This window comes from Scomber scombrus, chromosome 15, assembly GCF_963691925.1.
Source record: "Scomber scombrus chromosome 15, fScoSco1.1, whole genome shotgun sequence".
Lineage (NCBI taxonomy): Eukaryota > Metazoa > Chordata > Actinopteri > Scombriformes > Scombridae > Scomber > Scomber scombrus.
Window position 1 is genome coordinate 11,168,561 of NC_084984.1, and position 27,767 is coordinate 11,196,327.

Below are 27,767 nucleotides of genomic sequence, written 5' to 3' on the forward strand. Positions count from 1 at the left end.
ATCCCTTCATAATGTACTTACAATGTAAGTGATGGGGGACAAAATCCCCAGTCCTCCTTTTCAGCAAATATGTGTTTAAAAGTTAGTCTGAAGCTATTGTGAAGATTCATACAAATTAGTATCTTAAATTAGTAAATATTTTTAAACATTAAAGTCTTTCTTTTTGTTACTATACTTCCACTGCAGCTCAACAGGGAAACACTGTCCAAGGAAACACAAAGAGGGAATCTAATGCTAAAAAAAGACTGGAAATATGGCAGATATCCACTTGATATGATTTACTCACTTGAGATGATTGCTGAAGCTTAGATACATTTTTGGACACACAAGATTTTGTCTCCCATCATTTACAATAAAAGCACACTTGAAGTGGATCTTTTAATAGTCAGTATTAACAGTAGGAATGATAACAGTGAGAAAAACCTTCAGTGCTCATATGGGAACCTGACTGTAGTTTTTAGTCAGACTTGAGATGTCATGAACCTGTTCTTAAGTTATTTTCCATGAGATGTTAGCAATATGTTGTCTAATCCAGAGATGTCAAACTCATTTTAGTTCAAAAGCCACATACAACCCAATTTGATCTCAAGTGGACCGGAGCAGTAAAACCATTGCATAATTACCTACAAATAATATATATATTATAATTTCAATATAATAAACCATTTATTTACAAAACAGGGGAACAGCCTGAGATGTCTTTAAAAAAATGAGTGCAATTTCAACAATATTATGTCTCCATTTTACAGATTATTTTGCACAGAAGATGCTGTGCACAATGTTCAATATATGAATGGTTTCAGTATGACCATAACCAGGGTTGGGAAGGTTACTTTGGAAATGTAATAGGTTACAGATTACTAGTTACTAAATTTGATTACTTTTTGATTACGTTTCTAATTTTCTAACAAATGTTTTCAGCTATTAGGGTAAGTGTACCCATTAAGACCACCAAAAGTTCAGGTGTTTTTCATGGATACTGACATGATTTATAAAGGAGATAATTTCTTATTAAACAAGATGTATCTCTCATTTGAAAATGTATTCATTAGTTCATGTAGATTTTGGAATATAAAATAAAAATATTTTATGAAAAAAGTCAAAAGTCTGGCATATGGGCTTAATTGGTACTGTGGCACTATTTAAGACCATGTGTGCTCCAAATAAAGGCCACGTCATGATTTATTTACAAAACATTTTTAAAAATGTTGACAAATAATTAAAAACATCAATATATGTATTCAGTAACATGTTAAATATTTACATTTTTTTGGGGGGGGGGGGGACACTCCTCCTGAGCAAAATCTTAAAGGTCTGACTTCAGATGTAACCCCCTTTATAATCATCAACATTTTCATAAGTAACTCTAATTTTATTACACATTTTTCCTTAGTAACTGCAACAGATTACAGTTACATTTATTTAGTAATAAAATTAAGTAATAATAATAATAATAATACATTTTATTTGAAGCATTTCTTGGCATTCGAGGACACCATACAAATAAAGAAAACAGTAAATAAGAAACAAAACAATAAGAAACAAAACAGATAAAATACAGTGTAGAACAGACAAAACAGAGTAAGGTGAGGTAATGCAGTTCGTGTTAAGTGGGGTATGCAAGTCTGAATATGTGAGTTACCAGTTACTTGTTACTCCAGTCCCCAGCACTGGTTCTGGCCCACGGGCCGCATGTTTGACACCCTTGGTCCACTCCCTGTTGTCATGGGAAACTAGCTGTCCCTGGTTCAGGCTGCAGGTGGCGATATTGCGCCGCTATGTTGGATGATTAACTTCTCAAGACGAAGAAGAAAAAAAGACAGTTAGCCAACATGGCGTTCAGTTTTGGCGGCGCAGCGACGAACACAGCGGCAAGTAAGGATATTTGTTATTCAACTTGAGAGTATTTTAAGAATGCTTGAAATACGCCACATAAATATAGTTCAAAACACCGTTACTATAGTGGTTTTACATCAGCACAATGTGTAAATAATCAGCTGTTAGCGCACACCGAGCTACCGCTATGTGAAGCTACCGGCTAACGATAAACCTCATGTGAAATGCTGCTAAACTTCACACGACAGAGGCAGTTTCTGAACAGTCATGTCTCATATTGTGTCACACAGTTTTAATGATACTGAAGCAGAGCTCAGTTGCGGACTATTTAATGTTAATTTCTCCAATTGACTTTTACTATTTCCTTTTTTTCATTTGTCTAGTGCTGTTATTTTAAAACAACGCACTTCCAGGTTAATGGGAATTAACTAAATAAAGTCAATCTAGCAAGGACATTTATCAAACTTTAACTGCATTAAAACTATTTTCGGGTTGTGGTAAGGTTAAGTGATGATAAAAATACTTAAAACATTTTAAAAAAATAATCTAAATCTTAACTCTTCTTACAAAAGCACCATCCATCAAACTAAAAAATTGTTTTAAACATCCCCACTCCAACCAGCTATATCTGTGACACCTAAACCCCAAATAAGTGTAATAATAATAATAATGTTGATGATAATAATATAAGCTTTATTCATGTACCACCTTTCAAAAAAACAGAAATACACAGTTCAGTCACGCAACAAAATAATTTCACTACAGTCAATAAATAAACAAAGATAAAAGACAATGAATAGAATAAAGAACAACATTAGTTGAAAGCCTACCTATAACAATACATTTTTAAGAAAGTTATCGATGACAACTGGTTTGGTTTAGGTAATAGATAAAAGGTAAGGCAGGACTACAGGATCTGTAGAAGTACCAGTATTAGTTTTGCAAAATGTGGGATTGGTATTATTATAATCTTTTCTTATACTGTGGCACACTTGAAATAGAGCATTGCTAATAACAAAACTCTCAAATAATAATATTAGCCTCACAAATTCAGTATCGGTCAAACTTTAACAACAGTGTTTTAGTAGTCAAAGTAACAATACGATCAATCTGTCATCATCTTGATTCTTACTGGAAGATAATTTACCGAAACACCTTATCAGTATGACACCTGTTTTTGCGAGTATATTGATCAGTCATGTTATGTGAGTTATGTAACCAGTATGAAGACAGACTGCTTTCTTTATTGAATTGGGGCTTTTTTACTCACTAAGACAAAGTGAAGTGATGTATAAAACTGTGTTGACTATATTTAGGCATGGGTCAGTGCTCCTGAAAATTTCAAATGGTGTAACCACAAAATAATGATAAATATTAAATATTCTATCCACCTGCAGTGTATTTAAGGGTACAAATAATTACTTCTTTTTTTTTAATTGGTTCTTGATTTACATGGTTCCCCAGATTAAATTTAATATTTAGAACGATTGTATTCCATTACCTTTATTTTATTTAAAAAAGTTATAATGTAAGATCATGCCAAACTAGTTGATATGATGTTTTATTGAGAATTTAGGGTTTTTAAGCAAGTTTAATTAGTTACACCACTTAGACATTTTTGCCATAATCCTCTAATATCTTCTCTCAAAATGGATTAAAAGCAGAAATGTTATGCTGAGTCCACAAAAAACGAATGTGTGCAAGGTTTATTTTCAAATTGTAACCCTTTTAAATTTGACTAAACCACACGGACACAAAAAACATTGAACTCTATTCAAATCTAATTGAACTGACGCCCTTTTTTCTCTCTGCTTGGTCTTTGTAGCTCTTACAGCTCCTGGTTTTGGGGCTGCCACCACCACTGCTACTGCACCAGCCACAGGATTCAGTTTTGGCTCCACCAACACTGGTATGACACACCTGTTATGCAAATATGAAGCAGTGTGTTGTTCTTTTCTTCGTATTTAGTCCTGGTTCTTTAAAAACACTTGGAGTCCGTTTTTTTATCATGAATAAGACCAAACCAGGACTTCCTTTCTGTATTTAACTCCTCCGTGTCGTTCTCTCTCTCTCGCTGCTTGCCCCCGCTGGCTGCAGGATTTGGGGGGCTGGGAGCTGGAAACACCACGGCTGGTGGGTTTAGTTTTGGGGGGTTTGGTTTAAATGCCAACCCAGCAGCAGTCAGCTTTAATGTGGGGTGCTTTGGTACAGCAACCACCACTGGCACTGTTTTCAATTTTGGTAATAGCCTGGCTAGCACAGGTAGATGACCTTTGTGATTGATTTTAATCAGTACAGTCTTGTCTGTAAACACACATTTTCATCCATGTTCACATCTATGTGGTGCAGTGCTTTTTTCTTCCATCTCTCATGTTGATTTGTCACACAAAACAAAATGCATTGTTGTTTCCATTTGCATGAGGAGACAAAATGTTAAATTATGCACTCATATCCTTTGATCCCTATGTAAGGCTAGTGCATTTTCACCTTTTTTTGTAAGATGGAGGAACAATGCTTGATTGAAATTGTGTCCCTTTTATTAATGTTAAATGCTCCATCAGTATTTTTGTCTTATCCTATATATGTCAAACAGTCAGTGCGTAAATTATTTTCCCTTTCCTCTATTTATCTATCCGCACCATTTATCTCATTTGTCATGATGTGTTCCTCAGGCACATTTGGCGGCTTTGGGACGACTACAACAACTGCTGCTGCACCGGGCTCCACTTTTAGTTTTGCTGCTCCCTCCAGCACCACAGGTCAGTAGTAAAACTCCTTCAGTATTAACAGAAAATATGAACTTAACCTTCAGACAACAAGCATGCACACAGCATTTACTTTAAAGCAGAAGTAATTCATTGGCAGCCTGGGCGACTAAACTAATACTAGACAGAAACTAGAAAACCAAGCTGAAATTAGCCTGTAGTTCTTCCTTGCCCCAACTACGTGGCTCACGTGTCAAATGATGGTGCTGTAGCCGGAAGGACAACAGATTTTGCAGCTACATCCCAGAGCCACAGAACATCTGCCACAACTGCACACTATATCCCTCATTTGTACAGCTAGAGATAAGGTTGAAAATCTGCAAAATGGTCCTTTATTTGAGTGTTAATAACAGTTAAAACAGATACAAATATTCAAGAAACATTCATTAATTTAACCCTTATGCTGCAGTCAGCAGCAATTTAAAAATTCAAAAAACAGCATTCAAACATGTTGTATTCTTATCTTATATTCTATAAAAATGTCTCCTGAGCTATAAAGTAGTAACTGTGAATGTCTGTTTTCACAGAAGGATTAATCACATATTTATTAGTGACTGATGGGGCATTAATTTGAATTGATGTAGAGACTAATTATGAGTCATAATATGAACAGTATGTAAGGGTCAAGAGCATAAATAATAGTAATTATCATTAACCACAGACCAGCCAACATTGTCCATATATCTACAGTGTAAACATCAAAGCAGCAAAAAGAAATGGTTAAAACAATGGAAAAGCAGGAAAACGTTTAAGTAACATTTATCATTCTTCTAAATTTTACTCACAAAAGTGTTTCATACTGCAGCAGCACACTCATCTTTGTGTTGAAATGCAAACACATAGCTGCCACAAGATGTCACTCTCACTCTACTATAACACAAGTCCTTCTTATGCAGGGATCTTTATGCAAAGCGGGCCGCAGTCACTTTACACTTTAAATGATATTCAGCAGCATTAATGTGGTTGATAATTCCTCACTGTGTTCTTCTGTTTAGGGGGGCTGTTTGGTAGCACACAGAACAAAGGGTTTGGGTTTTCCTCTGGGCTTGGCACTGGGGCCGCTGCTGGGACATCAGGATTTGGAACTGGATTAGGAACAACTGGCCTGGGTGGGTTTGGAGGCTTTAATATCCAGCCAACTCAGCAGCAGCAAGGTGAGAGCCAATGTTTCCAAATAACAGTTTTAGTGTTTTTTATTAGAAAACCATGTCTGGAACAAGACACTGGTTGTAGAACATTAAAGTTCATATCCAGGTTAACACCTAACAGGAAGTTACAGATTTTGACCTCATCACCAGTCCAACATTGTGCAGCCAAAGCAGGTAAACTGTAAAGACACATTCTGACCTCTGCTTCCCCCCCTCTCAGGAGGCTTGTTCGGTCAGCAGCCCCAGCAACAGGGTCAAGCTCAGCCCACGCAGCTTTACCAGCAGGTCACTGCTCTGTCAGCCCCCACCTTGTTAGGAGACGAGCGCGACTCCATCCTAGCTAAATGGAACCAACTGCAGGCCTACTGGGGCACCGGGAAGGGCTACCACAGCAACAACAACCCACCTGTGGACTTCACTCAGGAGAACCCATTCTGCAGGTTCAAGGTAACGGTGAATAGTTCAGTACAGTTGTTAGAAGTGTTGGTTCATTTGACTTTGAATATCAAACAGCTGTTGTCTGCGTCCTCCTTGTGTTTCCTAGGCGGTGGGATTTAGCTGCGTCCCAGTCAGTAAGGATGAGGATGGCTTAGTGGTGTTGGTTCTCAATAAAAAGGAAGCCGATGTGCGAGCTCAGCAGCAGCAGCTGGTGGAGTCTATCCACAAGATCATGGGGAGCAACCAGACTCTCACTGTCAATGTAGACGGTGTCAAAGCCCTGCCGAACGACCAGTAAGTTTCTATAACACGTCACACACAGCACTACATCTACACACACACACACTTTCCTTATGTTATATTGCAATAGATACTGACATGTCTTCTTCATCGCTTCTCTCAGGACAGAGGTGATCATATACGTGGTGGAGCGTTCTCCTAACGGCACCTCCAAGCGGATTCCTGCCACCACTCTCTTCAGCTACCTGGAGCAGGCCAACGTCAAGGTGCAGCTCACACAGCTTGGCGTGCTCATGTCCGTCACACGCACAGAGCTCTCTCCAGCACAGCTCAAGCAGCTGCTGCAAAATGCCCCTGCAGGTTTGTGTCATCCTGTTGCTGAATTCAACAGATTGGTGGTATGTGATGTAATTATCCTCTATAGTAACTGAAATGTTGTTGCTTCTCACTAGGAGTGGACCCCATCATTTGGGAGCAGGCCAAGGTGGATAACCCTGACCCAGAGAAGTAAGTTGGTTCAGAAAATCTGTTTTAGACATTGGGTTGCCATATGAATGATCTCATGTGGGAGAGAATAGTTACAAGAGACTTCAATTTGTGGAATTTATTAGCAAAGTAAGTGTTGTTACCCAGAAATAAATCAGCATATTTTCCATTAAAGACAATATACTAGACAGATGAATAGAAATTCCAGTGTTTTCCAACTCAGCTCTTATTTGCATAATTGGCCATTCTGATGGGCCGTGCTAACTTTACACTTGTCACCTCCATTTCAAAGATTTGAGAAATGTGACTCAGGTGAAACTACATGTATCGCAGCACACATTTCTCAAAGCACAAACACTTAGCCCCCTGGATTAGCAGCTGTAGCTAGCTGCATAAAGATCTGGGGCAACTTTTTGAGTAAAGATTGCATTCCCCATAGTCAGATGTTAACATAAAATTGTTATGTTCATTTTTGAATTCTCATAAAAACTGTATGCACTTTCTTGTCTCACCATGCCAGAAATGATAGTTGCTCAACCAAAATCATTACCATATCTCATGCCCTTTTAATACATTTTCAATAACTGGTTTTGATTAAATTATTATAATTAAGCTTGACACACTTTATTTTCTGAACTGATTTAGACATTTGACCACATTAAATTCAATCAAAAAGAAGAAGAAGGAAGGGAAAGAAGTTTCCCGAACAACGCCTGTTAAACCGCAGCTTTTACTGTCAGTTATTTGTTGTTTACAAAAGTCAATAAAAACTGCAGCTAAATTGTCTCTGGTGTGGGGTAAGGCATGCTATGATTAAGTTTCCCATGATTTTCTCCAGATTGATCCCTGTACCCATGGTGGGTTTTAAGGAGCTGTTGCGCAGACTGCAGATCCAGGAGCAGATGACCAAACAGCACCAGACCAGAGTGGATGTAAGTGAAAACACTCCTGCTGTTGTTTCTTTTCAGATCACTAATAGTACAAAAACACACAAAAAAAACTGGATATGGGCACAGTGCCTTTTTGATTATCAACATTGGAATTTTGAAACAGACTTTGTGGTGTCAAGGGCAGAGTACACAGATGTCCAATTTATGTTAGCTGCCAGCAGGACAGCTGCAAATGGATCTTTTTTAAAACCATCTTACAGTAGCAACATAGTTAACTATTAATACTCTTCATATTTACACTGATAGAAGTCATTTTCTCTGTTAAGCTTTGTTTGGATTTTTAGGTTACTTACACCAGATACATCACGTGCAGAAGACTTACTTGCAAAACATACACATTTCCTAATTGGACCTCCATTAAAAGCAATTCCCTAATATTGACATCAAATGTCACATTACCCCTAACTCAGGAAATTTAAAATCCTAAAGAACAATAAACTTGCCAGATGTGAAACTATAAATCTAGTCTTGTTATGCAAAATATCAAAAAAGCCCAAAATCATTTCTAAAGATTTCTATTATAAAGCAACACGACAGAAATTGTTTACAGCTCGATGGGTCCAAAAATAACCTTGAAATCTGTTTGTTTTTAAGGCGAAACATGTTAACAATTCTCAGCTTCCCTGTTTTCACTTACACACACACGGACTTGCAGATTGTTTCCAATGACATCAGTGAACTTCAGAAAAACCAGGCGACCACAGTGGCCAAGATTGCCCAGTACAAGAGGAAGCTGATGGATCTGTCTCACAGGGTGTTGCAGGTAACTGTATTGTAGGATTCATGCTCTCCTTTTTCCAAAAACAGTGAAATGATCTTTGATGAAAACCATTTTATATTTTGAAATTGACTTTTGAATGAACGATCTGGCACTGTCTGTGTCTTACCCTGCTTTATTGTTTCTGCTCCTGTAATTATTAATATTAATAAATATTTTTTTCCTGGTAGGTGTTGATTCAACAGGAGATTCAGAGGAAAAGTGGTTATGCTATCCAAGTTGATGAGGAACACCTCAGAGTGCAGCTGGACACTATTCAGTCTGAACTCAATGCTCCCACACAGTTCAAGGTAAGTTTGTGTTTAAACCACAACAGCAACAAGTGCAAGCTAATTAAAGGATAATAAAACTTGAAATCAGGATAATGTGGGTTTATCACACTTGAAATACTAAATTCATAGGATTTAGATGTTGATTAGTAATTCAGGAAACAAAAAGCAGTATTTAGAAACTGCATTTGTGATACACAATTATTTAGGCTAGAATATTTAAGTTTCACTACCCTTATGTAGCCCAGACTCATTGGGGTCTGATTGTATTTGCAATGATCATAAATTGTTTGTTTTTTTGCGTGCTGTTGAAGTGTAAAGCCTTCACTGAGTATTTTTTTGTATTGGTGTTGTCTTATCTCTCAGGGTCGGCTGAATGAATTGATGTCCCAAATTCGGATGCAGAACCACTTTGGAGCCGTGAGATCAGAAGAGCGTTACAGTGTTGATGCAGACCTTCTCAGAGAAATCAAACAAGTGAGAGCCTGCACGTTTACACATTGTATCTTATTTTCACAGCTTTGGCTCTACAGACATTAGCAAAGTTTCAATCCAAATCTAGCATACATTTTAACTGAGGGTCTGGAATATCAGCAAAAGAACATTCATATTAATGCACCTTTTCATTCACTATTCTTTTTGGGAATATTTGAAGTTGTTTCATTAAAGATAAATAGCTGGTGGCCCTAATTTTCCAGTCAGGGCCATTAAACTATTAAGATGCTGGTACAAAGATATGTCCTTAAAAGAGCACCAGTCAAACCTCAAACTGTGAAAAAACATTGAAATAAGAAATATGACTTTCTCGACATGATTTAACTGTTAAATCTGTTTCCATTGCACTTTTGTTGTTCTGTCCAACAAAGCACAAAAACGTTTATCGATTTATTCAAATTTTTGGTATTTCCGGGGGGGGGGGGGAAGATTGAAACATATTTCACTTTATTAAAAAAGATTTTTTGCCAATTACTAACACACCATTTCCTTCTTTCTCACTTTCAGCACTTGAAACAGCAGCAGGATGGTTTAAGTCATTTGATCAGCGTCATCAAGGATGATTTGGAAGACATCAAACTCATAGAGCACGGACTGAGCGACAGTGGACACCTGAGAGGAGGCATCCTGAGCTGAGTGTATCCTCCCAACACACATACATATGATGATCAGACTCTCTTATTCTCAGTATAAATCCTCTGAAAAGTGGCACCCCTGAAGAGTCAACATGTCCCTTTTAGTCTTAAAATTGGATTCATCTTGAAGTAATCTACTGCCTTTAGGTTTAATCATCTTCAGAGGGCATCTGAACATGTTGAATAAATACATTTGGGGTAATTTCTCTCATCACCATTTCGGCAGGTTCGTAGACTTTACCTCACTATCTGTACCAGTAAAACAACAACAATGACTGGTTAGTATGTGCTCTCTGGACTGATATAGAAAGCTTAATGCAAAGACTCGACATGGTCTAATAATAGCTTGCTTCCCCTATGTCAAATCAGATTATGAATATGAGACTGGGATGTAAACAAGTCGTGGGATTGAATGTGTGTCACGATTGAATACTTTGTAAATATATATTTGTATTTCTTTTTTATGCTGTTAGACTATTATTAAAATTTCATTTACATTTAAAAACAAGTCCCCCACTGCATCTCTTTACTTCTGTGTGTATACATTTATTTTTGTATAACTATATATATATATATATATATATATATATATATATATTTTTATATATATATATATATATATATTTTTATATATATATATATATATATATATATTTTTATATATATATATATATATATATATATTTTTATATATATATATATATATATATATATATATATATATTTTTATATATATATATATATATATATATATATATATATATATATATTTTTATATATATATATATATATATATATATATATATATATATATATATTTTTTTTTTTATATATATTTTTATATATATATATATATATATTTTTTTTTATATATATTTTTATATATATATATATGGAAAATAAAAACCCCTTTACAGTATATATATATATATATATATATATATATATATATATATATATATATATATATATATATATATATATATATATATATATATATATATATATATATATATATATATATATATATATATATATATATATATATTTTTTTTTTATATATATATATATATATATATATATATATATATATACTGTAAAGGGGTTTTTATTTTCCAGTGTTTGCTTTCTGTATTTGTGCCTGAACTTCTTGCCTGTCCATCTGTATACTGTTGTGTGTTTTTTACTTACAGGTTACATACAGTAGTACATAAATGGTGCATCTCAGATTTGCTGTGTTTACCTCTTCAGACAAACCTTTTTTCCAACATCTCATCAAAGCAGGGCTTGAGTTGATAGGATTCATGTCCTGGATTCACATCCCCACAAGGATGAAAGACTGATTGGCAGTTAAACTGATTAAGCTGCTTTCAAACAGATTATATCCCCTCATGCAGTAGGGTAACCCATATCCCAAGGGTCTGAATTATACAGTGTTTTTCAGGCCACAGGTAAAAGTAAAAGTAAAATACACTCAACTTTCCCCTGTGTGGAAGTAGTGACTGATGACTAATCGCTAGTTGTGCAGAATATTTTTAGAAGGATTTTTTCTAGCACTAATGCTGTTTGCACGCAGAGCCCCTGACTCCAGGATAACTATCCCAGAATTGTAATAGAAATATATTTATTCATGTTCACAGAGTCACACGTGTGTTAATTTAGGAGCTTTTGATACCACAAGGGCTCTGGAGGCCCAGATAGCTGCAGTTGTCTCACCACTAGCTCCCGTAAGCTTCTCAAAGCGGAGAAAGTGTGCATGGTTTGCGTTTGTCGTGATTACAATGTGAAACTTCAGCAGCAGTGCCACTGTTGAAAGCATATAGGAGAAACACTGTACTTTCCATGTTATGTTGCCAGGTAAGTTGATTGTTTTAGTTTGAACTACCAAAGGTCACCTTAAAAAGAAAATATCAACAGTATTGATTAAAAAAAACACCAAAAACGAGCATTCCACAGTATTCAGAGAATTTGACACGGTTTTATTTCTAATGTTTGTTGCCCGTTGAAACATTATGCAGATGATGAAGCTTTCACAGACCACTGGAAGTTTTGCCTATTAAGATTATATGTCCCTTAGATATATTCATACTTATATCGACATTTCAGATCCTCTTTACAGCACTACAGTTGTTCTGAGAGGTGAAATCACTCTGGACCTTTTGATTCTGAACTTCTATAGGACATGAAACAACATGAAAGGCCAAAATTCATCACATGCTTGTTGCATGTTGTCTTTATATGCATAATGTAACAGATGAGCATTAAATCACACTCAAAATATTACATGTTGAACTTCTTTATCTCCAGTAAAAAAAAGTTTTTTAAAAAACGGCCTGAAATCTAAGAGGTAGAAAATATCTGTTGCACCTGAACCTGTAACCCCACTCAGTCAAATAGATAAACTACTAACCATTCAAATGTCAACAGACGTGTATCCGCGTGAACAGGTCTACCCAAGATGGTGCTTGGTGTTTTCTATGCAGCAGATGAGCAGAGACCTCTAACACGGCGCTGCTCCAGGTCTACATGTGTGCGGAGAGGTCCACCAGACGGAAAGCCTCCATGAACTCATTGATGTCGATGCTTCCGTCTTTGTTGAAGTCGATGCTCTGGGCCAGGTCTGCGATGGCCTCGTCACTGATCTCTGTCTTAAGATGCGTGCTCAGGAGTTTCCAGGTTTGACGGAACTCCTCGAAGGAGATCAGACCTGGAAGGAGACACAAAAGAGGGTTGTAGACTGTTTAAATTACTGCAAAGGCATCGTATATAGATAGGAAAAGGGGAAGAAAGGCATTGAGCCAGTGTTTAGGATCCAAGCTAAGTTACTTCCTGACCTGAGTGATCTGTGTCTATGATACGGAAGATGGTTTCCAGGTTGGAATGATTTTTGTACATGGTCTCAAGGATACTGGTGTCTGAGATCTGTCAGGAGAGATGAAAATTCGGGATTTTCATGATTATAGAATAATCATAATGTTAACAATTGTGCAATTTTGCATTTGAGGGGTAAAAGAACAGGATGACGAGAAAAGAAAGGAAGAAACACCTCTAGTTTTGGCTGGGTGATAGATAACTCCCTTATCGACTGCTGGTAATCCACCATACCACACTTGGTGCTGCTGACGAGCTGCGGACGCAGCACCCTCCAGGGCAGACCCAGATTCAGTACCTTCTCTGTGGCACTGGCCCAGTTACTTAGAGAGATCATCCCTGAGACACGAGACATGAAGAAATATAGGCATTATCAGTAATTGATTCTGATACACTAGATGGTGAAAAATTCTTCTGTTGTGTAAAACAGGTCATCTAAACATGAACTGATTTGGTAAATGAAGTAATAGTTGCAACAGTGGAAAGCTGAAACTGGTGTTTGCATATTTTGCCATTTAAACTGGAATTTTTTTTTTGGTCTTTTATCAACAGCACAAAGTGTCAATAGTTGTCATTTCTCTGCTAAGTACCTGTGTTGTTGGGATCAAACTCCTGGAAGGCACTGATGAGATCTGACTTATGTACAAACAGTTGTTCCCTCAGGGCTTGCAGAGCGGATCTCTCTGTCCACCCGACACTGTCAGAGAACAGGTGGAGAAAAAACACGGATACTTTCGGTGTAAATCTGGTCATATTTATGAATTGGTTATATAACTGGTAAATTGTAATTTGTGTGCCTATTTCTGTGTTTTGTAACTCTTGAACTTGAACTACTGAAATGTTCTTAAAACTTAGATTTTAATGTTTTTCTTAGTACTACCCTTGCAAAGTGTGTACCTTTGCCTCAGGGTGAGCTCCCTGCATGTCTTGCTGGCCTGATACTGAATGAAGTGAGGGACCAGATCAGGGCCCATTCTGATGTAGGCTCCTCTGTTGCTGCCCACTTCATAGTAGTTAGATGCTGAAAATATAGTCAGCACCTGGATGTAAAAAACCAACAAAAAAACAAGACGGCTGGTAAGTGCTCAGACATAATTCACACATAATTATTTCAGTCTGCTGATTATTAATTGACGCTAATTGGGAGAAACACTAGTAGGTTGCATGCTTAAATGAGAATGACTGTTCTTCAGGTATCAGATTACAGTGTTTCTTAACAAAACTACTCAAAAGCTACAAGCACTTTTTTCCATAATTAAATCTTAAATATTTCTCTATATTGTTTTGTGCTCACCCTGCGATTGTGGCAGAATTCGTAGCCGTCCTGTTTGCACTCATGGGAGCGGATGAGGAGCTGGAGATTGTGTCTTCCCAGCACTTCCTCCGTGACATCTGGCCCCCAGTAGCAGCCGCCACCTCGCACCTCATTGGGAATGCAGCCGTTTTGGGGCATGGGGTCACTCCACAAGATATCCACTATCTGGGAGGATGAATGAGTGATTTACTGTTACTTAACCCACCAAACAGCATTAAATAACAAAGTCAGGAAATATTAAAATGCGTGTTTTGTCTATGTTGAACATCTACTAAAACAACAGCTACTGAGATCCAGTTTCTTCTCCATCGCCTACTTGTTTCCATTCATGCTCATCTGTCTCCGTCACTTCTCCAGGCTCGGGGTCAGAGTCAGAGTCCAACTTCTTCAGCTCTCTGTACGATTGGTCAAAGCCAGCCAGTTTGCGCCTCTTCTTCAGCTCCTTCTCCACTGTCCAGTTGAGTTGACTGTTCAGGGGCACATTGTGGAGCGAGCGGCGTGGGAAGTCGTACCTGTGAGGCAAGGCTGAGCCCTGGTGAGTCAGAGAAAACACTCGACGCCTTCCTTCCGGCGCTCCATCAGACTCCTTGTCCCTGTCGTCGTCTGTTTTACCGCTCTGCTTAGGAGGCCTGAGGGCCGACACATACTGCACCAAACCAAAAACACAAAGATGAAATATATAGCCTATATGCAGATGCATTTTGTATATTTTATAATAATTCTGGAAGTAAAATGCACCAAATACAGTCATGTCATTGATACTGAAGGCCACTCTTACTTTGTGTCTCTCCACTCTGGATATTATGTTGAGGTCTGTCGTGTCAGAAATCCCTCCATGAACAATCAGCACCTTGTGATCGATCACTGTGGCCAGAGGAAGACAGCTGAAGATCTTCTGAAGAAGCTTTAGGATCTTTTTGCCATGCAACTGCAGACCATTAATACAAAGTTGGTTACCCAGTGCAACAGTTATTGATGTATTTTGGAGCAGTGGAGCACAATGGCATTAAGAATAAATTGCATTAAGCTTTGGATAGTAGTACTAGGATCCATTTACAATGATTTGTTGAGAATATGAAAAGCATAGAATACGACCAGCTTTATCCTTTAACCCATAATCACTTGCCAGTTAATAAACATGTACCAGCATGTTTCATTCCCCATGCTGGGAGTCAGATTTGGTGTATCAATGTGAAGCTGGCAGACAAACCCTTTTCAGTTTTAAACATTTTTTCTCAAGGAGCAGCCACAACACGTGAAAATAAAAGGTTACAAGCTGACGGTTAGTTTTACACATGCTGGCTTGAATGAGGTAAAAATAGAAGTGTATGCGGTTTGTTAATTGAGATTAGAAATAAGCAGTGTTGCAATGTAATTTTGTACATTTCCCAAGGAGGGACTTGTACTTTTTTATTTAACTTTTTGCTCCACTACACTTATCTAACAGTTATAGCTACTTGTTTGTTAATAATGATTTTACATACAAAAATGTGATTAACTTTTTTTGTGAAATACATTGCTATAAGTTTAAAATCCAACAATAAATATAACATTAAAATGAGGCTGTGTCATGCATCATGCAAAGACCTACCCTGTATTTTCCCAGAACTTCTTTAGTGAAACCGTATCTGGAAAAAACACACAAGATTATAAAATTACATTATTAGCAGATTAGTGAAAAGCCACTAATGAGTATACTGTGACCAAATTTACAAAACAAAAACAGGCAGAATAAGGCATTAAATCGGACTTAAGTACAAAAAAAGAAATGTGCAGGCTGTGAACCAAGTCCACTTTACCTCAGGTTTACTATGTGGTCCTCGTGGTTCCCTCTGTTGAGATGGACATCATTGGGATAGACCAGCAGGAACCCAAACAGGATGAGCAGTATCTCTAAGGAGTTTTTGCCACGATCCACAAAGTCTCCATTGAAGACATACGGTTTCTCAGAAGACGGCAAACCATTCTGCACATGTTAAGTTAATGATGTCAGTTAAAGTGAATTTTCGTGATTGACCCTCCCATCAGGCAGGCTGAGAACCATCCAAGCCAGAACCAACAGACTCAACAGTTTTTATATGCAATGACAATAAATATCTATCTATCTATATTGTGAATACCTTGTAGAATATCAACAGCAGATCTTCAAGTTGCCCATGTAAATCTCCTAAGAAGGAGCAAAAAGGAGCATTTCACATGTGAAAAGAATAGACAAGAAAATATCAGAGCAAAATGGTGTCAGGAAAAGATAAGTGTTGCGTACCACATATGGTAATCTCCTTGGTATGGCAGGTGGTGACATGATTAATATTTGGAAGGATCCTTAAAAGTCTCCAAGTCTCTCCAAGAATCTGCAGAACATACCGAGCATGGAGCTGCGACTGGGGAAAAAAACAAGTATGAACAAACTGAGGTACATTTCACTGAGCCTTCCTCTCAGGAACTTTGCCTATTTTGTTTATCTGCCATCTGTGTGCTTTATGTGCCAAAAAAGCACACCTGCCTGTACCTACATGTTTGTGCTTGAAGGCCTCCACCAGCTTCGACACCCCGCAGAAGGTCATGGGGAAGGTCAGATGTGGGCCTGTGTAGCTGTCAGGCACCTCGATACTCTCGTAGCAAAAATACCTCTCCCATTCAGCGTCACGACAGATTTCATTCTCGCGAAAGATGTGAGATATTAGGTTTCCTAAATTAAAGGCAAGGCAGGGAAGTGGATCAGTATTGTGAGGGAAAGCCTTCACTACGTTTCTCAGCAGGGAGCATGCTGGGTGAGCTTAGATAAGCTCAATGTCAGTAATCTTATAAAAACCTACAAGTCAGTGAATTAAACAGGAGTTGAGATGTACTCTTACTTTCGCTGCTGGCTGGAGTGAAGTGGTCCATCAAGAAGCCAAAAAAATTGTAGAGCTGCAGGAAGGGGAAAGAGAAATTGAAGAAATGCCACGAATCAAGATTTGTTCTGTGCCAACCTTTCCTCTAAAACTGTATGACCTCACCTTGATCTGGTCTTGTTCTCCTGCATATTCAATAGACTGGAAGATGTTCCATGTGTACCTCCGTCTCATCTCCAGCCGTGCAACATACTGACGGTACCAGCGCTGGATCAGCAGAGCCGCTCTGATTGCTGAAGAAAGGAAGAGAAAAGGAAGTGCATGATCATAACTATGCTGAGGTACTACCAGTACATTCATTCTGTCTGTCAGATCAAGACCAAAAGACTCACCAGTGGCAGCTTCACAGTGTGCATAAGATTTAATAAAGATCGCAAGAGTTATCAAACACTGATAGGCTTGAACACAAGCTGTGAAGTGTAAAGATATGATGGAATAAAAAGGATATTTACCTGGAACTGAGATGCTCCCTAAAAAAAGACAGTGGCATTAAATTATTGCAATAATAAGGAGCATTTCTTTTGAAAACATCTAAGCTTGACTATTCACTCCAATGATACAATAAAGGCCGCACCTCTGTCACGTTTCTTCAGCCGTCGTTCTGTTTTTCCCATGCCACATCCCATGACCCTTTGCAGTTTTTGCTGTTGAAGACAAAGATACTTTCACATGTGAGTCTGAGATATCTGACCTTGTGTTTTGCAACCTGAGAATAATGCAATAACAGATATCAGTATAGAAAATAATCACAATTTAACACATTTGGCTTTTTTTTTTCATTGCACTACACATTCTACTATGCAGTCCCCAGAGATATGTGAAGAATTTCTTAATCACTTTTGTAACAAAATAGTGGAGATTTGGCAGCGTTTTAACACTGAATTCAGAGAGCTTGATGTTGACTTCTGCCCGCTTTCAACTTTAATCCACTTCAGTGAAACCTTAAAAACACTGTTGAACTTTGAAAATCATCCCATCTTTTATCAAAGATTTTAGAGAAAATTGTCTGCACTAAACTGATTTCTTTTATAAGAACATTTTTAATTTTGTTGCAAATTTTCAATCTGTTTTCTGCTTCCTACACCAGACCCTGACCTACTCCTTGTCGCTGACACAGCCCTTTACTCCTCTTTAATTCTCCTTGACCTCTTCTCATCCACAGCTCAGTGGTCCACTGTTTAGTCACAGTGGACCAAAATGTCTAAATCAGCCATCTGAGATATTATATTAGCATGAATGATGTGGCTCTGGTCGAACAGCTCCTTCTCCGTTATGTCTGGAGATGCTTCCTCCCCTTACGCTCCTCTGGGGTCCCCTAGGGCTTTATTTTGGGTCCCTTCTTATTCATTATATTTTATTGTAATTGAATGTCCTGTTAAAACCTGGTACCACCAATGTTTCTTGCATTATGTCCTGCCTTGCTAAAAAAAACACTAAGAGCGACCACATTACACCAATCCTTGCTGCCCTTCACTGGTTAAAAAACTGATTTTTAGATTTTACTGCTTGTTTTTAAAGTTTTTAAATGCCTAAAGTTGAGATCTGATAACTACCTATGAGCCTGATCGCTGCTTCAGGGCCTTCTAATGGTTCCAAAATCTCAACTTGATCAGACCTTCCTTGTTCAGACCCCTCAGCTTTGAAGTCCCTGCCTGGAGATCTAAGGCAGGTGAGCTCAGTATCCTCTTTTAAATCTCTTCTTAAGACTCACATTTATCTTATGGCTTTCTCTTAACTGATGTTAATCGTTGTAACTATTGAAATGATATGATAAAAGTTATTTTACATAACATATATGTCAGGTTTTTGATCTTATTTACTTTCATCTGTCTTTATTGTAAAGCACTTTATTTTTGAAAGGTGTTTTATAAATAAAGTTATTATTATTATTGTTGTATTTGAAAATATCTTGATATGTGAAAATTGTGTGAACATTTCTAAGATATATAAACAACACCAACAACAACATAAACAAATATAAATAATTTGGAAAATCTTATTACTTATAATTACTGAGCGTTTTTTGAATTAACTGTGTAAGTGTGGGTATAATAAGCACTTGAATTAATTTTAAAGAATTTACTGAAAGAATATGTTACCACACCTATTAAGCCAAATAAAAACAAAGCTCCAGATTGGCCCAAAGAAATCTTACCTGGACACGTTACCTTTCTTTCATTACTTCCTTTAACTTCTTCAGCACCTTTGAAGAAACTTTATCATTTTTTCCCCTTAAACTTGCCAGCCACAGTGTTACAATTTTCTCTCAGACTTCTCCATTTCATAGGCAGAGCAGCACATGTCCCAGTGGCTGTTATCACGTTGTAATTGGACTTCCACACCCTCTCACCTCCCAGCTACACACTCTCCGCCATCACTGAAGCGTTGTGAACAGCAGAGCCAAGTGTCTCTGACAAGGCCCCGTCATCACTTAAACAAAACAAGATGTAAGTGGATTAGGATTAAACCTTACTACGGGTAGCATCTACGCTGAATAAACAGATGAAGGCTCTGATAAAGGGCAGCAACTGTTTTGAAAGGAGGTTATGTTGTGTCATCCTCGTGACTGATATGACAATTAATAATGTATATTCTAATAATATATAATATAATATTCTCCATTAACATGTAATTGACCACTGGCTAGCCCAGATGCTATTATTCTCAATAAATACAAACATAAACATATATTCATATTAAATTAACTTACAAGTGAAACGTCAGATGATTCAGCTGAGTTTTCATTTTCAACTTTAAGCTTTTGAACAATTCACAGACCAGGTTACTGACAGGTTATCATCATGCTTGAAACAGTCCAAAAAGATGGTGGAAGTAATTATGTGAACATCATATTAACTCCCTACTTCGTGAATATTTACTTTATGATTTGGAGGATTAAAGTCTTCTGGTAATGTATCAGTCAAGAATTGCTCACACCACCTCAGCAAGGTGTTTGATTTTTGTTGTATTGAAGCAAAAATGTTCCATACGGATATAAAAACACCAAGAAACATATGATATTTGTAGGTTTTAGGTATTTTGTAGGTTATAGGTATTCTGTAGGTTTTAGGTATTTTTTATGTAAAGCAACATATGCATTAAAATGTTGTTAATATAATATACATATTGTTCTTAGTACAGGGTTCAATGTTAATGTTTTATTTGCACTTGCCTGGTTGGGCAATTGTGTCAGAAATCTGCTTGCCCCTATACAAATTGTTTCATTTATCAGTTATCAATTTACAATTTTTCAACAATAAACTGTCATGTTTAATCCTTATTTATGTAAATGAAACAGAACAAGGACAGAGTGTCGTAGACATGAACACTAAGTTCTTTTGATCAGCTAAGTTTTTTTCAAATGATGGAATAGACTCCCTAATCCAATGGCAAATACATTTTCTTAGATTAATTTCTTCCAGTCCAAGCATCCTGATTTCTTTCTTCAATGTTTCTCGTTCTCAAGAGTTGTTACTGTATGTCAGTGATCACATAATCCTGCTTTGGCCAGTGGTGCATGCTAATATTTTTTGATGGTTGCCAGGGGAATGGCTCTGCTGTGTGCCAGAGAACGAGAGCACAATTTATGATACAGCGATGATCAATAAAATTGACAGAAAAAGTTGAAAACACTTGAAAGAGTTGCTAGATTTACTTGCCCAAAGATCTGAATCAATTGATCCGATGCCTCTCGCCTATGTAGCTCATATAACCCCCCCCCCCCCCCCCCCCCCCCCCCCCCCCTGTATCCATTGTTTCCAGTGAGAATTACTGTAGTAGATTTCAAAACCAGGGTCATCATTTTACATCATGTTAACATCTCCATCACTGAGCATTATGTTGACCTTACTGTACTGAGTTAAAAAATGGAAAAATCGCAGTTTAGGGCGACATTTAAAAAACAAACCCTCTCATGTTTCTTTACAGATTCATGCACATGCTTGTATTTTTCTAAAAAGTAATCCTGGTTGTACAAAGTAGGTGTTCAGGAAGGAGAGAGATTTGTGTATAGTTAAATTAAATAACTGATACCTGAGATATATATATATATATATATATATAAGATCTGTAAAATTGGACAATTGTAGCATCAAAATATATATAGGCAAAAATATATGTTACATGTGACAAAATTACAAACACTGTGCAATATAGTGTAATCTAATACCAACAAAAGTTTAAAAAATCCTTCTTACTGTTTATTTGAAAAAAAGTGAACATCATAAACTTTACAAAGGCAGTATTCATGCAGGACTATGTCATTTATTATATTGCTGCAGTAGACTAATCATATTCACATCTTTGCAGACATGAAGTGTGAATTTTACTTTATAGTAGTATTCCCCACTGCTGAATCTCTGTTGATGTAGCCTCTCTGTCTTTGCTGCTGCTACATTTTTAATAAACTAATTGACACAGATGAAAAGTAACCATCGTTCATAAAAACAACCTGTACAACTCCCTTCATTTTTTTGTGTTGAAATATAATAGAAGACTGTTTCCTTTTTGTTGTATTTTTGTTGAAAATATGCACCATGCATCCTCCACAGCTTTTCATCTGTGCATAAAGGCTCTGTGTGATCCCGGCCACTAGTAGCTGCCAGGTGGTGTAACTCCCAGCGGTAATACAACAAGGAAGTGGTGAGAGACACTCAAGGACTCTGCTCATTCATGTATGGTTATAGGAGGTCTAAAGGTGTCCCAAAATGACCTCAAGTGTGTGTATGAGTGTGTTGATGTGTGTATTTGTTTGACCTTTTTCCAGTAGCCCCAATGGAGACCAAAGCCAGGTTCTAATGAAGCGAAATAAGGTGGGAATTGAGGTGAGGTTAAGATTTGTGTTAGGCATGAATTGGCTATGGTTAAAGTTAGGGTTAGGGTTTGGGTAGGTGTCCACAATGAATGGAAATTAGTGCAGTGTCTCAACAAAGATAGTTGCACAAATTTGTGTGCATGCATGCACGCATGCGTTTGTGGAGCTTGTCAACACATCTTGTGAAATAACCAAAACCAATAATGTGTTGAACTATTTCTCAATACTTAACGTGCGCCACACCCAACCGCCTATCCACACAAATATATACTTAATACTTAACAACAGGGTATTGTAGATTTAAGCAAATGTTACTCAAATAGGAATATGTATTGCATTAGTTTGAGACTACTTTCTATGGGAGTGTATTTCTGCCACCATGAGAAAGTTTCTCGATATGAAAAAAAAAACCTTTTCATTATAACAAGAAAGTAACTTGCGAAATTAGAAAAATATATTATCCAAGTAAACCATGAATAAATTATATTTGATAGCCTGGCCTCCATCCCGTTTATATGGCTATGGTACACACACACACACACACAGACACACACACACACACACACACACACACACACACATACACACGGACCCCATGAGGATTACTGGTATAAGGGCTGTGTTTATGATAGAAAAGGTCTCAATGTTGTAACAAACACACACGCACACGCACACACACACACACACACACACACACCAGACGCTGGTGTCCCCAATTGCACAAGCCCTCCCCTATTAACTCTAAAATGTGTCCCCAATAGTAGCCTAAGACAGACCACACACACAAAAACACTTACACACACACTTAAGATCATTTTGGGACAGCTTTAGACCTATAATTATTCGTGAATTATTCGTCCTTATACCTATGACAGAGCACACACAAACACAACACGGGAGTTCTTTATTGGATGGCATGGATAAATATTAATTGAGGAAGACTCTATGTCTTCTGAAAGATGATTTCATATTAAATATCCCTAGAAATAAAAAATACATTTCACGTTTTGTAAAAGGCCTTTTCTTAACAGAGTTAGTGGTATTTGAATTTGGGTTTCAGCCCACAGACAGCAGACAACTCAAAACAGTGGTCAAACTCATCAAGTCCCGATTTTATTAGGCAGTGCACAATGCACGTATACTCTGTCTGTTGCACACACGTGGACATGCAGCAGCACATACACATGCAAAACAAACCCATGATGCTCATGCACCTGGCGCAACGACCATTTTGTGCTATAGATCGTTAAAATAGGACCCATAAAGTTCACTGGATTAAACTATGCACAGTTTGTACAGCAGGTTTACTTTCTGCATCTTATATCTAAGACTCATCTTGTCATTTTATATTAACTGCAAAAGAAAACATTGCAAATATTGTACCATGCATTTGTGTGCCACAGTTTATGACTTATGATTTAATACCCACTGCACCAAATATGTATTTCAGACCACATGGGAAAGTTTTACTGTGACCCAGTTTAGGCCTCACAGACTCTGAGGAGAAGGCACCCAAGGACTTGAAGTTATCATTCCACGCATGTCTCTGAACCTCTCTGGCTCACACAATTATCAATGCTGCCAGGTTTTGTTTGTTTTGTTTTGTTATGTTTTTTTCACTAGGCTCTGATATTAACATCACCTGCAGTACCCGTTACTGCTCTGTGTTAAGTTTCTTCCCTCCAGATTCTGTCCTTGAATGACTACTGCAGAAGAATAATATTGCTATTATGTTTATCAATGGAGATTTCTGCCTTTCATGTCAGGCCAAAAAATGGGAGTTGTAATAGAAACTGATAACTGCTCCTGAATTGGCAGCTTGTGTTTTATAGTTTTGCGGACTACTACTGAAAACATGTTAAAAAAAAAAAAAGAATAAAAAAAAGAAAAGGCCTACAAAGCATTATTTTAATGTATATTTGGGAAAGTCACGAATAGTTCAGGTTGAATTCTGTGGAAATAAAATGATCCACAAAGCATCTAGAGTTTTCTCATTTGATGGAGCAGATGCAGCTCACAAATCTTGTATGTCACACAGTGTATGTTAAATCTTTCGGTGTGCACCAGACCAGTAGCTTACTGCTAAGTATGACGTATGCCTCAAATCCACAATGTCTGCAGAATCAGATTGATTGTAACCTAAGAGCTTTGTTGCATGTCATATATCTCTCTTTCCATATTCCCTGTGTCTCTACACTTTCAAGTGTTAAAGGCAAAATAAGTAAATTGAAAATAATTCCATAAAAATCTTAATTAAGTTTGATTGGCAGTGTGTTTACAGAGTATTATAAGTGCTTATATAGATGTTTTGTATCTTTTGTGAAGTTGATCTTGGTTTTTACATGTGTTTTTAGCCACATTGTGTCTATAAATAATATAATAATCACTTGTATAGTCTATAGTTGTAACTTATCACCACTAAAACCTGAACAGATGGTGTACAGTATTGCACCACAAATATACATTCTTTCCTCTTCTTTTTTTTGCCTCCCTCCCACCTCTCATTCTTGTGTGTTTGTCTTGTGTCTATTCATCAGTCTGTCTTTCTCCATTGGATGATCCTCCTTGCACTCTTTCACACAGAACAAGGGACAAGACAACAATGTTAACTATCTCAAGGGCAAGCTGGGGTACAGGATGATAAAAACCCAGGTTCCCAGGCCCTGACAAACAATACCTTGTACCGCATCCGTGTCTGGTCACTCCTATCTCCTCCAACCAGACCAACCACAACCAAACGCAGACTTCATCCGACCAGAGTCTGACTCAAAGCAGTGGATCTATAGATTGCCCATCTGGTTCATCCACCATGTCCTTAACATTCACTGTCATGATGATGATGCTTCTGGGATCTTCAGTGGTGATTGCATTTGTTTTGCAGCCATCCAAGGAAAATCCTGCAACTTCTGCTACCTCTGCTGTTTCCCATCACAGGTTAGTATCAAAACTTTTCATGCAATGCATGCATGCCTATATGAGCAGATTGTAACTTTTTGGATTCTTGTTATACTGTGTGCCTCTGTAATGTTCAGCTTTTGTTGATAAATACATTTCTTTGTATCCAGGTCACAGACATCCTATTTTAAAATACCCTCAGTGCTCTAGATTCATCAGATCACATTACAGTGCAGTAACATATCATGATGTTTGTGCTAAGGGCCTTTTCACACAGGTTAAAGGGAAACCATAATCTCTGTGTGTGATTTAGGGTAATTTTGACTCTTTAGATTTCTAAGAACGATGTGCAGAAATGTAACACACTGTTCTGTTTAATCTCTAGCAATGTAATCAATTACTCGTCATCCCTTGGCTAAGCCAAACATCTTTGAACTGCTTCCACAATTCACTGAGGGTATTGAGAGAGCATGTGCTTGCATTGATAACAATGACAACTGACAACCACATCTGTATTATATATTAAACAGACTAATCACCAATCAATGCACTTGTTTGTGTCTTGATTGTATTGTTATACAGTAAAGTTGACTTATTTTTGTGAAATATTGTCTAGGATGTCTATGTGTTTCTGTGAACAATTTGTGATATCATGCACTAATTCAATAACATGAGTCATATGCTATGTTCAGGTGCCAGGGTGAATCATTGCAGTCCATCAGGAAGGGTCTCCTCGGGGGTCTCAACTTACAGGCTGAGCCACTGCTGCCTGCAGGTGGGCTGGACAGTATCAGAAAGCAATGGAAGAGCTCCTTCAGTACCATTGCACAAAGTGCCCTGGACACTGCATGTAAGTTGGACTCAAATTTCACAGCAACTTGATCTACACTTTTCCAGCCTGAGCTTAATCTTTAGTGGCATGTTCAAAACCAAGCCCAGCCAAAAGTCACTCTCCTTTTACTGTATCTTTTTCCATGTCCTTCTAGTCCCAGCAGTGTCTGGCTACTCTGTGTCACCTGATTGTGGAAACAGTACAAGCATGAAGTGCTGTTCCATGGCCTCAGAAATCTTCATGAAAGGTAAAGTATGCAGCAATGCCTGCATGTGTGTGTGTGTGCACAGTACGTGCATGCAAATCATCTTGTACCTTTATATGAACAAATCTATTAATCCATTTAATATCCCTCCATGTTTGCCAGATCTGGGCTGGGACAGCTGGGTGGTCCATCCTGCTAGTCTTACCATCGTTCAGTGTGCACTGTGCAACCCTGATGTGAGCCCTGTGCAGTGTCCATCATCCCACACCAATGTCCTGGATCCTGACTCACAGGTATAATTCTCCATGATATGTAAATAGTGGAATATGTGTCTGCACACTCCAGTTAATCTAATATTTTGCTGTTTTAGTTTTTCTGATTTACATTTCCATACATTTAATGTACTTACCTCCCAAGCTGCAGTCATGCAAGACATGCAGTGAGGTGAACTGGAAAAAAGGGTGTGCGAGATATTTCTCTGCCCTTTTTCAGAGCACCAAAGAATCAGTTTGAGCTTGAATAAGTGAGTGAGCAAGTGACTACCTGAAAAACAAATTAAACTCCAAATTAAGTTGATGAGATGTGTCTGACTTTCCATGTCTTGGATTTATACCCAGAACCTAGTTTTCCTGAGTATGTTTTGAAATGTGAAGCAGCTGCCAATATATTAGCCTGTTCTTCTTGCTGCCAACATAATTGTTCTTTGCCAAATACAAGCTTAGGCACTCCCCAAAATTGTTCAACCACAACGAATGCCTTGTGGAAGCAAAAATGTGTTGGCACAGCAACAAATTCTAGGAGCGGTAGATGGTATAACTGTGGCCGAATCAGTGCAGAAAACTAATAGTGAAGTGTCTTGTAAAGAACGTTCTTACTTTAATTTAGGTACATTTAGAATGTATTCTGTTTTTACTCATATTGTAAATTAATTTGTTAATAAGTTTGTGCAATCATATGCACATGAAAACCATACTGCAACCTGTAAAATCAAATTTTGTATGTTTTGACACTAAAATGAATGTTTATTTATTCATACTTCTTGTTTCTTTATTTTGTATGTAGCATTGCAGAATGCATGAAACAAATGTTTGCACTTTTTGCAGTAAGAATAAATGTTTATTGTTTTTCTTCACAAAAATTTGACTGGAATAAACTGACTGGATATCTTAAAAGAAAATAAGCTTTAATGCTGTTCATTTTGTTAATGTTGTTATGCAGTTTCTGCACTATGAATATCAAATTGCGTTCCCATGTCTGACAGTGCCTGTCTTTGTCCTTCTCTAGGTCCAGATGCCATTTTGTCAGCCCACCTCCCAGGAAATGGTGCCCATCGTCTATGTGGACCAATACAGCACCCTCGTCATTTCATCCGTACAATTGACCCGGAGCTGCAGCTGTGGACCTGGCAACATCCAGCAGCCCAGCGCAGAGTAATTTGTTCATAATCTTGAGTATGTGACATCTGTGAGCCAACGGGTGCAGACGCAACAACATAAAATTAGCAAAATGTTGATATCATTATATGTCTTCTCTCACAAACACTTTATCTACTTTTTCCTCAACAGTTTTTTCTTTAATTGTAGATGTTATCTTAGATCCTTAGAGTATATAACACTTAGCATGGAAACCACTGCAAAGTCTGGTGAAAAACTAAGTTTTGCATTCCTGTTTCTCAGTTCTAACCAGGAAGAATCATACAAGTGCCAGTATTTGTTTGTTAAGCCAGCCAACCATAAACTGATCAATTATTGTTTTAGTGGTATAGGTGACTGAGCCTAATCATACCTTATTGCTCTAAAATCATAATCAGCATTTGTGTGCTATTGTGTTAAATCAACAGTTACAAACAATTAAGATTAGATAGATTTTGCATGTCTATAGGTAAATCCAAGTATTTCTCAA

General features: G+C 37.5%; 3 protein-coding genes across 3 annotated transcripts; 2 read left to right on the plus strand and 1 right to left on the minus strand.

Moving 5' to 3' along the window:
• Positions 1-1,827: 1,827 nt before the first annotated feature.
• nup54 (nucleoporin 54) lies at positions 1,828-10,538 on the plus strand. Its single transcript, XM_062435282.1, has 13 exons — positions 1,828-1,875; positions 3,662-3,745; positions 4,509-4,595; positions 5,597-5,755; positions 5,970-6,196; positions 6,294-6,481; positions 6,591-6,787; positions 6,880-6,934; positions 7,752-7,845; positions 8,519-8,626; positions 8,812-8,931; positions 9,277-9,387; positions 9,913-10,538. The coding sequence occupies exons 1-13, from the start codon at positions 1,833-1,835 to the stop codon at positions 10,039-10,041; spliced, it is 1,602 nt and encodes a 533-aa protein (XP_062291266.1). The 5' UTR covers positions 1,828-1,832; the 3' UTR covers positions 10,042-10,538.
• Positions 10,539-12,485: 1,947 nt separating this feature from the next.
• LOC133995115 (serine/threonine-protein phosphatase with EF-hands 2-like) lies at positions 12,486-17,746 on the minus strand. The gene is made up of 18 exons (XM_062434415.1): positions 17,695-17,746; positions 17,573-17,590; positions 17,453-17,461; positions 17,226-17,353; positions 17,082-17,136; positions 16,740-16,915; positions 16,490-16,607; positions 16,347-16,393; positions 16,026-16,192; positions 15,818-15,854; positions 15,005-15,154; positions 14,543-14,872; positions 14,206-14,391; positions 13,809-13,951; positions 13,502-13,608; positions 13,087-13,250; positions 12,875-12,962; positions 12,486-12,747 (listed from the first exon to the last, which is right to left on the minus strand). The coding sequence occupies exons 1-18, from the start codon at positions 17,744-17,746 to the stop codon at positions 12,563-12,565; spliced, it is 2,160 nt and encodes a 719-aa protein (XP_062290399.1). The 3' UTR covers positions 12,486-12,562.
• A 6,996-nt stretch (positions 17,747-24,742) lies between these two features.
• Positions 24,743-27,299, plus strand: gsdf (gonadal somatic cell derived factor). The gene is made up of 5 exons (XM_062434804.1): positions 24,743-24,867; positions 25,521-25,678; positions 25,815-25,907; positions 26,028-26,158; positions 27,150-27,299. Exons 1-5 carry the CDS (start codon positions 24,743-24,745, stop codon positions 27,297-27,299), a joined length of 657 nt encoding a protein of 218 aa, XP_062290788.1.
• Positions 27,300-27,767: the final 468 nt, after the last annotated feature.